Source organism: Juglans microcarpa x Juglans regia, chromosome 3S (genome assembly GCF_004785595.1).
Source record: "Juglans microcarpa x Juglans regia isolate MS1-56 chromosome 3S, Jm3101_v1.0, whole genome shotgun sequence".
Lineage (NCBI taxonomy): Eukaryota > Viridiplantae > Streptophyta > Magnoliopsida > Fagales > Juglandaceae > Juglans > Juglans microcarpa x Juglans regia.
In genome coordinates this window covers 9,497,362-9,512,922 of record NC_054599.1, presented here as the reverse complement: position 1 = coordinate 9,512,922, position 15,561 = coordinate 9,497,362, and the positions used below count along the sequence as shown (strand labels likewise).

General features: G+C 34.7%; 1 protein-coding gene across 1 annotated transcript; it reads left to right on the top strand.

Annotated features, from left to right (window-relative positions):
* The first annotated feature begins 10,836 nt into the window (after positions 1-10,836).
* On the top strand, positions 10,837-14,752 carry LOC121258672. The gene is made up of 3 exons (XM_041160216.1): positions 10,837-10,996; positions 13,855-14,291; positions 14,405-14,752. The coding sequence occupies exons 1-3, from the start codon at positions 10,837-10,839 to the stop codon at positions 14,750-14,752; spliced, it is 945 nt and encodes a 314-aa protein (XP_041016150.1).
* Positions 14,753-15,561: the final 809 nt, after the last annotated feature.

Here is a 15,561-nt window from a genome sequence, read left to right as displayed (position 1 = left end):
TCCTCACTCATGCGTAACCTGCAAGCTATGTTAACGAGCCGACGTTAATAATAAAATTTCTTTGTAGTTATATATAATATTTTTTATATGAATTAATATGGTACATTAAATTATAAAAATATTTTAATTTTTTTTTTTTTTTAGCTGTATGACGTCTCTTTCATTATTACAGAAACAAACCAGCCCAATCACGTCGCAGCAGTACTAGCTCGATTTTCTTCTTTACTTGATAATCGGGGCCCTCTAATTGAACAACTTTTTATCTTCTCGGTAAACGGAGTTCACCCCACCATGCCAAACAATTCTTTAACTTTATTTTACGTTTCTTTGTTTAGGACCCACTACATTTTATTTCTTTAATCGATAAATTAATAGCTTTTCCTTTTAACTTGTTGATTGGTGAATGAAAATTTTTAGAATAATTCTTCTTATCGGTTATTATTTATTTAATACTCTATATTCTATAAAAAAATATTAAGTATAAAATATGAAAATAAATAGTATATGATGTATAGCAAATCCCAAACTTTTAATTCATAAAATGTAAACACCTTCTCGAGCTTCCTCTTTCTACAATATTGAATCATTGATTGGTTTTTCAGAAATTTCTTTTATTTTTCTTCCCATGATAAATCGTGATCTTCTTGTTTTTGGCTTTAAATTTTTTCTTCCGTGTTTTAAGAACCTACAGAAGAGTTAGAATTATATCATGTGCCTTCTCCCCCTCACTGTCTTGTTAGGGTTTTGCACCAAAATATAGGGTTTATGTTTAAAGTCATGTGGGGAGTGTATTTTCTAGAGCCATCACTAATTCAAAAAACAAAATCTTGGTACAAATAATACTTGGACCTTTTCGAATTTGGTTCGACCGGTTGTTGTTTTGGATTATGGTTTTGGTGTTCAATGTAAAGTTAGGGTTGGCTTGGTTTTGGAGTTTGGATTCGTCAACACGAATGGTTGGAAAGATGGTTATCAAACGAACCATGAAAATTAAATATTTATAAGTTTTAGTGGTTGCATGTTTGTTATTGCATCTATTAGCATAAGCGTGGCTTTGGCGCTCGTGAGTGTTATGATTGAACCTTATTAATTGTTCAGGCTCAACTAAAGTTAGGATGATCAATTATATTTACCTTGTAAGTCACACCATAGATCAATCTACGAGGCTGATCTTGGCATCTTGAAAAGTTTTGAAAATGTTTTCATTTTCATTATAAGAAAAATGTTTATTTGCTTCTAGTTATTTCTTGTCAAAATGATTATGTCATATCAAAATGAGTTTATTCTCATAACAAATAATTATTTTTATCATAAATAACTCGTCGTAAATGCTCATTATTCTTATTGTAAAGGTAGATATGATGTTATAGAAAAAATTTTAGAATGAGAGATGTGTGACATTTTTTATGTTCATTAAAGGGTAGGCAAGGAATAGCACTTACAAGACATGCAAATTATGTGCAGCTTGCACGCTTGCTTTAGAGCACTTTCAATGGCTTCTTTATCCTATCATTTCAAATACATTACTAAAATCTATTTTTTCTATTTTACATATTGACTTTTACAATACATCATACATCAATTTATCTATTTTTTCTTTATATCATTTAAATATTATATTTTTTAATCTTTTTTAATTATTCAAATATTATATTCTCTACACATCATATATTTCAAATATTTCTCTATATATAATATATTTTGATATTTGCAATATTTCTTTATGTATAATGTAATATTTTAAATTACTTAAAAAAAAGAGTAAAACGATAAAAAAAAATACCTACCTTTATTATTGACAATATCAAAACTTCTACATGCATAAAAGTCGAATGAACTATAAACGGAGTGCTAGAGTAAATGAGAGATAAGAGAGTGGGGCCTGTGCAAAAGTGATAAAAAGGGTTAAAATGAAAATAAGATAAAAAAGAAAAGAAGATGAAATAAGAGATAAATAATACAAAATTCTTTAAAGGAATGAACAGTAACCTCTACAAGTAGAGGATTACTGTAGCTGAATGTAAAATAGAAATGAAATAAATGATCTAATGGAAGATACTTTTGACAATCTTTCTTTATATTTTAAAGAAATGTGTATTTTACAAGAGCTATTGGGAGTGCTCTAGAGACTAGAGCACACTTGTGCTTTGGTTCCTTCTTTTTGTCTCGAGATTTTTCTTTTCAACAGTATATGAAATAGCATGAAAAATTGGAGGGGTATTAGAAGGAAAATAGCATTTGATTCATTTTTTTAAAAAATTCTATGTATATTCTACTTTCTACAAATCATATATATACATATATTGATGGAGTTATGTAAATTTAAAGCTTTTTATTTTTTTATTCTGTTGTGCATTATAAGGTTAAATTAGAGAGGGTAATGAAGCTAGCTGTAAATTGGCTTACAAAGTATGGTGCGATGGGTCAACATATGGAGTAGCAAGTCCTTAGAGAAGTGTCGAGGTTGCTGTGAGGTTTAATTCGATTGGATAAGTTGGGTCTTCCTTCCCTTCGTTGCTGCTAATTTAGTTTGGCTTTGTTGGTTTTAATTTATTTCTTGGTTGGTATTGTATTGCTTTATTTTTGTGTGTACTAACCTTGTTTTGCAGGTTGTTTGTGCAATTCTTTTGCTTTGGTTGTAGCGTTTCTTTCGGTTTATTTTGTATTGTGGTTTTATGTTTTAAGTCTTTTGATGCTTAAGTTTGGGTGATCTTTATGATTATTTGTAACTCCCAGATATCTGGTTGTAACCAAGATTTTCTTCTACCACAAGTGAGGACTATCAATAAAGTACTTGGATTACCGTCCTTTTTTTTAAAGGTTAAATTAGTTTTGCAAATTATTCTGTAAGTTGTTCATGAATGTTTTCTTCACTTTTTAGTTTGAAATCTATTTTAAAAAAATAATTGAATCTTTCTTCATGAAACAATTGATTCAGCTTCTATTACTAATATTGACATGCATTTAAACTTCCATGCAACGTTGTTTTAAAATATCAAGAGTTTCAATCTAAAGAAGTTGATAAAACTCCATTAGATCAAATGATCCCAGCTTGAGTCTTCCAATATGGGATTAGCTAATAAATTAACGTGATGAAACAATACGATGATGGATTGTTAGAGAACTCACTAATAAATAATGATGGATTTTATCTTCCGTTTTCAACGATGATGGATTTTATCTTCCCTGTTCAAGTATACTTTAATATATTCTGTGTATAGTAGTAAGAAAATAATGAAATAGTAATGATAAAATATTAAATAATAATAAATAATAAAAAATATAGATAAAAAATAATAATAAAATAATAAATAGTATGAGAATACTCCACTATCCAAATTAATCCTAAGATTTCGAAATTTGAAAAAAGTAAATTATAGAAATGATTGCCCTTATGGGTCATGTGAGTAATGGTTATAGTTCAATGCATAATGGTTGCTATTAAAGCTAATGATAATTTGATAAATCAATCTACACATTGACAAAGTGATGCATTGATAAACTATATGGAAAGTTGTGAACGATAGACTTTTCTTATGGCCTCAATATATAGGTGCTATTTCGTGGCTAATATTTTAGGTAAGTGCTTTTAGAGGTTGGATTTCAAAAATCAAGACAATTTCACTTTAATATTGAAATTTTAAGTCTAAAATAATAAAGATGTTGATGAAATTGTCTTCAAAAACCCTTCCATGAATTCAAGCAAGAAATGTCTATTTTTTAAGATTTTTTGACAAAGTAGAATCTATACGAGATCTCTTAATTGATCTTGTTAATGTCCATGGTGCTGTCGCATCAACTCTTTAGTGAAAGTATATAATACTTTATTTCATTAAAATATTAATATTCGATATGATGTTTGTACAAGACCTGTGGTGGTGGTGACGCGGCTTCTATTCTATTATATATGGAGGAGCACGAGAACCTTTGAATACTTTCCTCCACGTGTACACAAAACTCGATCCATTCCCTACCATATTAACCAAAAGATTGAAAAAAGCTAAAAATCAATTGGTAGTTTTGGAGATTTTACAAAAGAAAAAATCTATTCATCATTTCAACTCTCATCATTCCATTATGTGATATTAAATGATAGGTTTACAAGTGAAATGTAATAAATAATTTCTAATCACCTAATGCGACATCATAAGATGATGAAAGGATGATAAAAATTAAGATGATGAGTAGCATTACTCTTTACAAAAATAGAACTCAGGGATGGTGATAACCATTGAGTTATTTGGGTGTTATTATAAGAGTGAGAGTTCATCATTATGCACCACCTTTTGAAGTTCTTGTGTAACTTCTTCATTTAGATGTCAAAAATATGAAAATATTCATATAATAGGGCAATTGATTGTTAAGGGGGATGCAGAAGATAAAGTGTTAGTCTACAATGATGGGAACCAAGGTGGGCCTAGTCTTAAAGATCATTTACAAATTCCAGATGGGCCAATTACAAGATCAAGGGCCATGAAGATCAAGGAAGCAATGCACGGATTGGTGCAATCCACTTGGGATGAAGCTAGCAAGAGCCCAACACTCAAGATGGGCTTGAAAGAAGGAGAACCAGCTTTGATCCACTTAATTCAAGCTGTGGAAGACATGACTTAGAGATAGGGCCTATTGTTATTGGAGACTTCAAATTTGGTTAAATGATTTATTTTATTAGTTTAGAATAAGTGGGCTTGAAGATGCCTGGCCCACACGTCTTATTTTCAATGAACTAGGGTTTTCAAGAAGGCCTTGTATTTTGGCCAAGGGCTTATTTGGAAAGTTACTTTTTAGGAATTAGGGTTTTAAGAGGTACTGTAGCGTTACTGTAGCCGCGGTACTGTAGCGCGACACTGTTCATCAGGGGCATTTTGGGTAAAAATGGGCTTTATTTTGGCTAGGGTTTTAATTAGATTTAGTTTAAATACACCTTGTAGCCTCATTTGAAGGTTAGACAATATTGAATTTTATTTGTGAGTTGAGTTTTCTCCTCTTGTTCTTGATTGAACTCTTGAACTTATCAAAGGTAAATCACAACCTTTGTGGCGTTCCTCCTTTGTAATCTGGGTTCTTGAGACGAGTTCTTCAACGGGTCTAGATTTTAATATAATCTAGGTTCTTGAAACGGGTTCTCATCGGGTCTAGATTCTCCATCCTTGACTTGATTTTTGACTTTCTTGGGGAGTTTTTAAATTGATTGTGGGTTCAAGGGAATTCATTCCCGCGGGTTCATATCATACAAGGACTTGTTGAGTATGATAAGGAGGAAAATCTGAGGGTGTCCATGACTAAGTATTTGATTAGGTGTTTATTGACCCCCAACGTTTCAAGAGCCATATGACTACATACCTACTTATGGGTTATGATTATAACAAATCAAACAACTCAAATTTAAGTTTAAAGAAGACTCAATATGTCTACATGATGAAAATTTGAAGAGCAAGGACAATAATAGATCAAGAAAGAAAAAAGTTTACCTATGAAGATCTAAGAATTTTTTTTTTTTTTTTAACATCTCTTACAGATTTGAAAAAGTCTTAAAGGCAAAAATATATTTCAAAACTCATGAAAAATTGATTTGCATCTTTCACAGTGAAAACATAAAAAATAAAAAAAATACCCTTTTCCACATTCAAAGCAAATGAAACTTACTGACATTTGCTAAAAGGAGATGAGCTTTTTCAAATGTGCATGATAGATTCTGAAAGAAAAAATCTATTCATCATTCTAACTCTCATCATCCTTCCATCATCTCATGATGTGGCATTAAATGATAGGTTCATAATTAAAATGTAATAAATAATTTCCAATCACTTAATGTCACATCATAAGATGATGAAAGGATAATAGAAGTTGGGATGATGAGTAGCATTACTCATTTTGAAAAGTGAAAGTTATTCTTTTTTATATTTGCACCATAAACTTGATAAATAAAAGATTCGTTTTTAAATTTGCTAAAACAAGCTTTCTCATATGTATAAATAACTCATTTTGAGATTTTCTAAGACAACATTTACAAGCTTTGCAAGAGTCATTAGTAAAAAACTCATAATCACTCATTTTTATCATTGAGACTGAAAGGTTGTTCACTTTGGAGAGATACAATTTGATACAATTTGCATTGCATCATTTTATTTAACTCACTTATATAAAAAAAATATGAGAAATACTGGGAAAGAATAAATAGAATCAACTTGATGATATATATTACTTTTGTCCTTAACTTATAATATAAAATGAAAGCCATTAAATTTTAGTTAAAAAAGTGTTAAGGATAGATAGGATAGAGACAATAGTGGGACTTCTCTCAAGTTGTTTGGTTGAGCTATTTCATGAGGAGTTCTAACGTGGCTCAAGGAAGGATTAGTACAGTTACTACAAATATTAAATATTATTGATGACTTTGGCACTACAAAGGGAAAAATCTAATTCCATTTTAGACCAATTTTTTGAGAAGGAGAACTTCACGGAGTTCAGATTAAAGGTGGGTAGGTATTTGTTCGAGAGGTGTGCAACAAAATCACGAAATTTTGAGATTGTAGAATGGTGGAAAGATAATAAGATCAAATATTTATTGTTGTAGATGTAGTACATGATGTGTTAGCCACTCATTTTCATCATTGTCTTGGAATACGTGTTTAGTATCATGAGGACATATTATATATATAAGAAAATTCTATACACCACACTACCATTCTATTTTCATCCCACTATATATGATGTGGCACATTTATCACCATTGAATGATTATTTATTAGATGATTCTTTATCATCCAATAGTGATAAATATGACACATCTTACGTAGTGAGATGAAAGTAGGATGGTAGTATGGTATATAACATTACTCATATATATATATTAATCTCTTTAAGAGTTCATTGGCTTTAGAGATAGTTAAAATCCTCATTTGAACTTGGAGTACATTCAAGATGGAAAAATATGCAGAAGGGATCAGTCTTGAAGTTAGATTTATGTATAAATTAAATGAAAACATGTTTTCATTAATCACTTACTCACTTAACTCATTTTTATAAGTCTTTCTTTTCTATTCAGATGCTGGCTAAATAACTTCTTTGGTTTTAGATTTTGATGCAGTTATCTTATTGTAACTTCTTTAATTCCATGTTATTTAAATGAAATCTATGAGATTGGTAAATATTGGTTCAAAAGGAAGGTAAGCGTGTCATTATTAATTTGTAGAAATTACAATTGTTTTCTAAATAGGAGTCTAACTCATTATTGAATTAGAATCAGGGTTTTTAATTTTGTCCCGATACGACCTTGCCAGAACAGTTATCGGATCATATATATGGTATATTTCGTTCCAGCCAAAATTCTGTTCATTTCGGACCATTTTGAAATTCCGGTTGAAATGTGCTTGCCGGTCCAAAATTTTACCATATGGCAGTTTTGAAATTTATCTAAAATGCTTAGAAAGTTTGGTCATTCTGCCACTTACATTTTTTATCATGACACCTTTTATTTATTTTTGAGTCCCGTTAGAATCGAGAGTGGATTTCAAGTATTTTTAAATATACTTTTTTATTTTATATTTTTTAAGTATTTTTTAAATCTATTTAAACAATTTTTTGAAAAAAGAAAAAAATTTTAAATTTATTTAAAAATACTTTTTTAAAAATTAAGTAAAGATAGTATTAAAAAAATAAAATAAAATGGGAATAGATAGTTTTTGTCGGATGCATCTTTAGTGGATGCAGCAGTTTCCTTTATTTTTTTCATTTGGCATCTTTTATTTCTTTTCTTTAACCAACCGGTCTAATTCGGCACTCTATTTTTTTCACTAGGTAGTGCTAGAGCCACTAACAGTGCCGAATTTGGTACTGATGGTGTAATTTTTTTTTCATTTTTTTTAAAACATGTTTTTATGCATTTTATTTTAAAAGAATAAAAAAATAAAAAAACACAATACTAAGATATAAATAAACACAAATCTTAAAAAAAAAAACAACCATACACTTTGTCGGTACAAAATGTCGGTGAGAGTGGTATTTTCTTTTGAAAAATTCTACTCATCATCCCACATATCACACACCATAAAAAATTTTTTAATTTTTAATTTTTTCTCTTATCAAATGTGTGGTGTATGGATGATGAGTAAAATAATTTAATTAGTTTAGAAAGAATAAAATAAAAAAAAATTAAAATAAATATAGTGTGTAGTATGTGGGAATGATGAGTAGCAAAATTTCCTTCTTTTTCACTAATGCCTTTTTCTCTTTATTATGCAAGTGAGAGTGGTAATATGTGACAGGACTCGTAAACCCAACATAAACATGACACAAAATTAGTGGATTTGAGTTTGATGTTAAAGGGTTTGAGTCAAAATAGGTTGACTCGCTAATAAACGATTTATAAACAGGTCAATAACGGGTTAACTTACTTAACACGAAATAAACCCATTTTGATCCATTTAGAATTTATTTCAAAATTAAAATTTTATTATTGTTAAGTTTTAATATTATTATTTCTTAATATGCTTATGTTTTTGTTGTTGAGATTGTAATTTTAGACCTATGCTCATATTTGTTATTGTATGGTTTGTAATATTGGCTTTATTATATGTTAAAATTTGAAAAATATTGATATATATATTTTAAGATATTGTAGTTATTAATAAATATAGATTTTAAATTTTATATAAAATTATGTTAATCAGGTCTAATGAGTTATGCGTTTTAGTTCAACCCATTTATATAAAACAAACGGGTTTCAATTAGTCGTGTTGTATTAAAATATTTTTAATTAATTATTAAACGAGTCAAAACGGGTGACATGATACGATTCGTTATTTAAATGGATTGTGTTACGGTTTGGAAGTTTGACACGTTTAGTTTAAAGGATTGGGTTTAGATTGACTTATATAGTTGAATATTCATGATTTGACACAATACAAACACGATTCGAAAACACGATTTGCCACTGCTACACAAGCTTGGATTCTAACTTGGTAGTAATTATAACATATTTCTTTTAATATCTCTTTGTGGCTTTAATTGAAAAACACTATGGTGTAACACATCGTCGGCAAGCACTGAAATTAAAAGCAATAAAAAGAAATAATTTATATTGATATTTATTTTATGATTCATTGAAAGATTATTACTTATTATTTTTATCAGTATGAATAATATATACAAAAATATTTTTTTTTATAGATGATGAATTATAAAGATATGTATCCCAAAATGATACACGGGTACAAACTGGTATCAAAATATTTTGTTCCAGTATTTAAACTGGAATAATCACCGAATTGGAATTGCAGAACTGGATAAGATTGATGAAATATATACTTGATGTGTTAGATATTTTGGGTCTTTATTCTTCTTCTTCTCTATTTTTCACAATGACAATTTGGCTTGTTGATTTGATGTTAACAGAATAACTTGTGTGGTCATATAAAAAGAAAAGAGACAAGAAAATAAGAGAGAGTAGTTAGGGGTGGTGAAAGTTGGGGGCAAAACAAATATTGAAGGTAAAGAGAAGGGTAGGGCAGAGTTAGTATTCGAACATAAGGAGTTGTTGATTGGTAGGAGATATACACTATGAGACTCGCATTAACTCCAGTGATGGATTCCGCCTCCGCCCTCACGGCTTCAGGGAGTGGGAAGAGCGGTCCTTTGAAGGGCATGGAACAACAGACGACGACGAATCCTGAATGCCGAGTGGGAGGAGCATCGCAGAATGGCTTTGGTAGGAGATTTACAAACGTTGTGATGGATCGGCCTCAGGTTCTACCCGAGGTGGAGATCCCATTTAGAGACCCAAAATTTTCGGATGGGGAGATGTTTTTCATCTTCTCCAGGGCAGAAGCAAAGCAATCGGCATAACCATTTCGGTTCTCTGTTGTGCTGAAGTTCCTGCGAAGGAGACTGTCGCTTGATACAGTTCAGGGCTTCATCAAATCATGTTGGGGACTACGTGTTGTGCCTGTTGTTGGTCAGCTGTAGAACCCTCGAAATGTGCACGTCCGACTGTTGAATGAAGATGATTTCATTGCAGCTATGGCGAGGGGAAATGTTGAGATTGTAGGGGTATCCTATTGGGTGTTCCATTGGACACCAGAGTTCGTAGAAGAGGAGGACTCCCCTTGGGTCCCAATATGGTTATCTCTTCCAGGGTTGCCCCCGAACTACTTTCACGAGTCTATGTTGAGGTCGATTGGTGGAGGATTTGGGCGTTTCTTGAAACAGGACAACACGACGGCTTGTGTGACACAGCCTGAGGCAGCACACATTTGCGTTGAGGTGGATATTTCCAAACCTGTGAAACGGGCTTTCTAGCTAGGGGTTCCAGGACATGCAAGTATCCTTCATCAGGAGGTAATCTTTGAATCCCTCCGTCTGTTTTGTGGATTATGTCGAAAGCAGGGGCATGAGGAGGGTAGGTGTAATAGGCGAAATCAATTGGATACAAATGGAGTAGGGGTTGGCGTGATTGAAGGTGGGGGACGTGAGAAGACTAGGGGCCAGTGGAAGGTGGTTGGGAATAAAATACGGAAGCCTCGGCACTAGAGGTGATGAATGTAAAGGAGTTTTTTTCAGTCAATCGTCGAGCAGATATTTTGAACGGAATTTACCATCGTCGGCGTGCAGTGGAAATGGCAGCATTAGAGACTTTTTATGTGGACTTAAAGGGCAAGGCTCTTACCAACAGACAATTTGAGGAGAAACTTGATGGTGAAGGTTTAGTAGGTGCTGATATTGCCTTACCTGGGGGGCATGATACGGTGAAGGGCAGTGGTCTTTTAACTCCAGAAAGTCTCGGACAATTGGTTTGAATTGACTGAAGAGATCTCAAATATTGAGGAATCGCTAGAAATGGAGGTTGTGAAAGATACACCCTGCAGTTCACTGAAATTGGTGGATGAGGCTTTGGAATTTGAGTTGGCAATGATGGGAGCTGAAGAGGGGGGCACTAACAAGTGGTGTTCCTTGTCTGAGGGTGAACCCGAAGAAGGGGCAGACAAGGTTTTTGCAAGCAAGTGTTTTGACTCGGATTCGAAATTGAATATTCCTTTGAAAAAATTATGGAGCGTGAATAAGATGGGGAAGTTGGGAGTTCTGGAGAGGAGGACTCGATCCAAAAAATTTCTTTAGTTTATCTATGCAGATACTTATATGGAATATTCGAGGTATTTACTCATCGAAGAGTAGATTTCGGCGACTCATGAGTAAGAGTAGGCCACTGGTGGTGGCTTTATTAGAGCCTTTTCTTTCTGTTAATAAATGTCGGTGATGGGCTAGGTGGCTAAACCTGCCAAATTTTGTGGATAACGCTGTAGTAGGGGCAAAGTGTGGTTGTTTTGGGATGCTAGTCTGAACTTCAATCTCATTTCCATGTCTGACCAAGTTTTGTCTAGATAGTTCGCTAGAGGTAATGTGCGAGTCTTGGTGTCTATAGTTTATGCTAGTTGTTTTAAGAGGAAGTGCAGGGAGTTGTGGGAACACATGTGTGCTCTCGATGTGGGTGGTTGGTTGTGTTTTGTTGGGGGTGATTTTAATATTGTCCACTATGATGAAGAAAAAGTGGGAGGTCTGTTGAGTACGGCTTGGGCAAAGAGGAATTCAACACTTGTATTCATGATTGTGGGCTTTTAGATTTGCCTTGTAGGGGACAAAAATTTTCTTGGTGCAATGGCAGGCTCGGGGGGAGAAGGATTTGAGCAAGACTGGATAGGATTTTGGTCAATTCTTTGTTTCTTAATGTTTTGCATGCATGGAGTACCTTCCGAGAACTTCTTTAGACCATTACCCTATGTTGATTTTCTTGGATAGGAAAAGAAGGGGTGTGATCCAGTATTTTCGATTCCAACGTATGTGGGGGACTCATGAAGGGTTTCTACCTTTGATCCAAGAGTGTTGGAATCAAGAGGTTGAAGGTTGTGCTATGGTGAGGGTGAATTATAAATTAAAATGTCTAAAGAAGATATTGAGAAAGTGGAATACAGAGATGTTCGGGAGAGTGAAGTTGGAAATTAAAGGCCTTGAAACTCGTATCATGGAGTTTGAAGAAATTCTTAGTACTGAATTTTCCCAGGATCGGGAGAATGAACTTTTGTTGTGTAAGTCGCGCCACCTCCAATGGCTTCATAGGGAGGAGATTTTGGGATCTCAGAAATCACGTATCAAATGGCTAACTGAAGGTGATTCGAATTCAGCTTTCTTCCATGCTTCCCTATGTATTAAAAAAAAGAGTAAAGTTGTTGATTGTATGAAGCTACGAGATGGATCATTGTTTCATTTGGCGGAAGAAGTTTATGACTTGCTCTCGGTAGCACCAATTGAAACTCATGAGGAAAGTTTTCAATTGTTGTCTCCAATGTTTTCAATTGTTCTTTGTTATGCGTGGTCTCGTCCATAGAAGATGTTAAAGATGCCTTGTGGTCGATACCCCAGGATAGCAGCCCTGGGCCAGATGGGTTCTCAACAAGTTTCTTTGTCCTTGCTTGGGAAATTGTGAACAAGATCTGCTTGATATGACCAAAGAATTTTTCGAAGGTATTCCTCTCACTACCTTTTTCAGGGCTACTAATATTGTGCTGATTCCAAAGGTAGATGAACCAGAGGATTTTGGCCACTTTCATTCTATCAGTCTGTGTTCGGTGGCCCATAAAATTATAGCTAAAATTATGGTGTTTAGATTGGCAGCAATTATTGGGAAGATTGTATCAGCAGAACAATTTGCGTTTGTTCGGGATCGAAGTATCTTTGACAATATGTCTATTGCTCAAGACCTTGTGAATGGCATGAATTGGAAGACTAGAGGGGGAAATGTCATGCTGAAAATTGATATAGCTAAATCGTATGACCGAGTGAACTAGAGTTTTTTGTTGGAAGGGTTATGTCGTTTGGGCTTCTTGGAAAAATGGAGGGCCTTAATTTTTAACTCTATTTCCTCTCTGAGTTTTTCAATCATGCTAAATGGGTATGGCAAAGGTTTTTTTAAGCCTTCACGTGGACTTGGCCAAGGTGACCCACTTTCTCCGTATATGTTCATATTGTCAGAAGAGTTGCTTTCGCGCCTACTTAACCATGCTTTTCAGTCGGGGCGAGTTAAATACTTTAACTCTAATGGTGGTACAAAGGTGTTGCATTTGTTATATGGGTGATCCACAAGTATGGAAGTTTATCGGGACAGCTGGTCAACCCAAGTAAGTCCTCTATCTTTTTCTCCTCAAATATTCCTTATGATTGGAGAATACAACTGAAGCATATTTCGGGGTCGACTGAAGGCACATGGCCTTGTGTGTATTTGGGGATGCTGGTTTATGTAGGAAGAAAGAAGTTGCATATGTTTGAGCCTTTATTACAGAAAGTGCAAAAAACAATTGGCAGGATGGAAGTGCAAGTTACTCTCTTTTGGCAGTAAACTCATCCTTATTAAGCATGTCCTTAACGACATGCCCATCCACTTGATTTTTGTGTTGTCCTTGCAGAAAGGAATTGAGGCCAAGCTGAAGAAAATCTTTTCTAATTTCCTTTGGGGCTCGAGCGGGGATGTCAATAAAAGGAAATGGGTGTCTTGGCGACGTATTTGTTTGCCAGTCGAGGAAGGTGGTTTGGAAATTAGGGACCTTTTGGAAGTTCGGAAATTTTTGTTTATGAAGTTTGCTTGGAATCTAATTATAGGTGGCTCTCTTTGGTCTAAATTCTTTTGGCTAAAATATGTGGGTGAGGACCCGCTTGCCTTAATAGGGGCGAGGTCAAGGGGATCTAGTTTTTGAAAAGATATTTTACAGGCGCTACCTTTGTTCTTACAAAATTCACAATGGATAGTTCGAGAGGGTGCCCTAAATTTTTGGTATAATAATTGGCTTGGTGATGGACCAATTGTAGATTTTCTTCCAGTTGTGGGGAATCATAAACTATTGGTCCAGGATCTTTGGGATGGGGTGGGCTGGAAATATGATGAAGTGCGACCATTGGTTGATGAGTATATGTTCCAGAAAATTACTCTATCTAATGTCCGTGTTCGGGAGGGTAATGATATGCTGGTTTGGAAGCACACGGTGGATGAGGCCTTCACTACGAAGTCGGCTTGGCAAATTATTATTGCTCGTAGTAGTATTTGTCCTTGGAAGAAGTGGCTTTGGCAAGATCATGTCTCTAAGAAAATGTCTTTTTTATGTTGGTTGGCATGCCAAAATGCTATTCCAGTTGATACCATTATTCAACAGCTTGGGAGTCTGGTTGTTTCTAAATGCCATTGCTGTATGGATAATAAGGTTGAGACAGTGGATCATGTGCTGTGTGATGGGGAAGGATCGAGGAAGGTCTGGGATTTTTTTGCTGCTGTTTTTTGCATCCGATTACCTCAGACTCGAGTATGGACAGATGTTTTGAATATATGGTGGTGTCGGGCTTTTCTAGTCTTGCAAATTTGTAGGCATTGTGGTATTATTCCTATATTGATTTTTTGGGCTATTTGGAAAACCCGATGTACGGCACGAATGTAAAATATGAATTTGAATCAAAAGTCATTATTCGGATGATAAAAGGTCTACTTGCAGATATTTCGGGGTCCATGAGAATGTTTAGAGTGGTGAGGGAGCATGACTTGGGAGTGTTGAGGGAACTCAACTGTCCCGTGGTGCCGCCTATAGTTAAAAATCTGAAGTTGATTACTTGGGCCCCGCCAACAGGGGACTTCTCTAAGCTCAATGCAGATGGTGGCTCACTTGGGAATCCTGGGATGGCTGGTGGGGGAGGTGTTGTTCGGGATGTGAATATGTGAGATCCCTAGATTTTCATGTGTTTTAATTCCCTATTTTTGTGTTATTTTATTTATTTATTTTATTTATGATATTTTTAATTTATTTAGGTGTGTTTTTGTTTTGGGTTGTGTGTGTGTTTTTAATTGGGCCGTGTGTTTTAAAATGGACCCAACCTGTGTGTGTTCTGATTTAACCCAGCCCGTGTGCAAAAAGGGCCCAGCCCGTGAGTTTTATAAGTTGAACCCAGCCCCCTCTCTTATTTGAACGGTGCCGTTTTGATGGAAAGCTAGGGCTCCATCACTTTCTCTTTGGCGCCGCACTGCTCTTCTTCTTCCTTCTTCTATTTTTTTCTTCTGGTTTCTTCTACTTTCTTCTTCCTCCTTCTTCTTCCTTCGGTTTTCTTCTTCGTTCCACTTACTGCCGTGAATCACCACTTTCTTCCTTCCACCTCCTTCTTTCTATCTTTTTCTTTCCACCTCCATCTTCCATGAGTTACTCGGTGTCATTCGGCAGTGGACTCCGAGAGGTTGTTGTCAAGACATCACTCCACTCAGCCACCTCCTTCTTCCGTGAGCAGCTCCATGTTGACTGTTGGTGGACTCTGTGTTGCGCTGTCAGCCTCCGCGCCGCACGTCTGCACGAAATCCTTTCTCTTCTCCATGGCTTGTGCTGCCGGTTTTCTCTTCTCTACCTGTGTGGCATGCAGCCACCTGCTACCGCATGCTCAGCCTATAAATAGGTCGAGTTCTCCAGTTTCTTGATGATCTGAAATCTGTTGCTTTCTCTCTCTCAAGCTCGAAATCTTAAATTCCAAAGTTTGTATTGTGTT

Bases quoted from the DNA above. Each gene is read 5' to 3' on its own strand.
- LOC121258672 (XM_041160216.1), top strand. From the start codon at position 10,837: ATGGAGGTTGTGAAAGATACACCCTGCAGTTCACTGAAATTGGTGGAT. The intron at 10,997-13,854 runs GCAAGTGTTTTG...GACCAATTGTAG, and splicing joins GGCAGACAAGGTTTTTGCAA to ATTTTCTTCCAGTTGTGGGG. The intron at 14,292-14,404 runs GTCTGGGATTTT...GCAAATTTGTAG, and splicing joins ATGGGGAAGGATCGAGGAAG to GCATTGTGGTATTATTCCTA.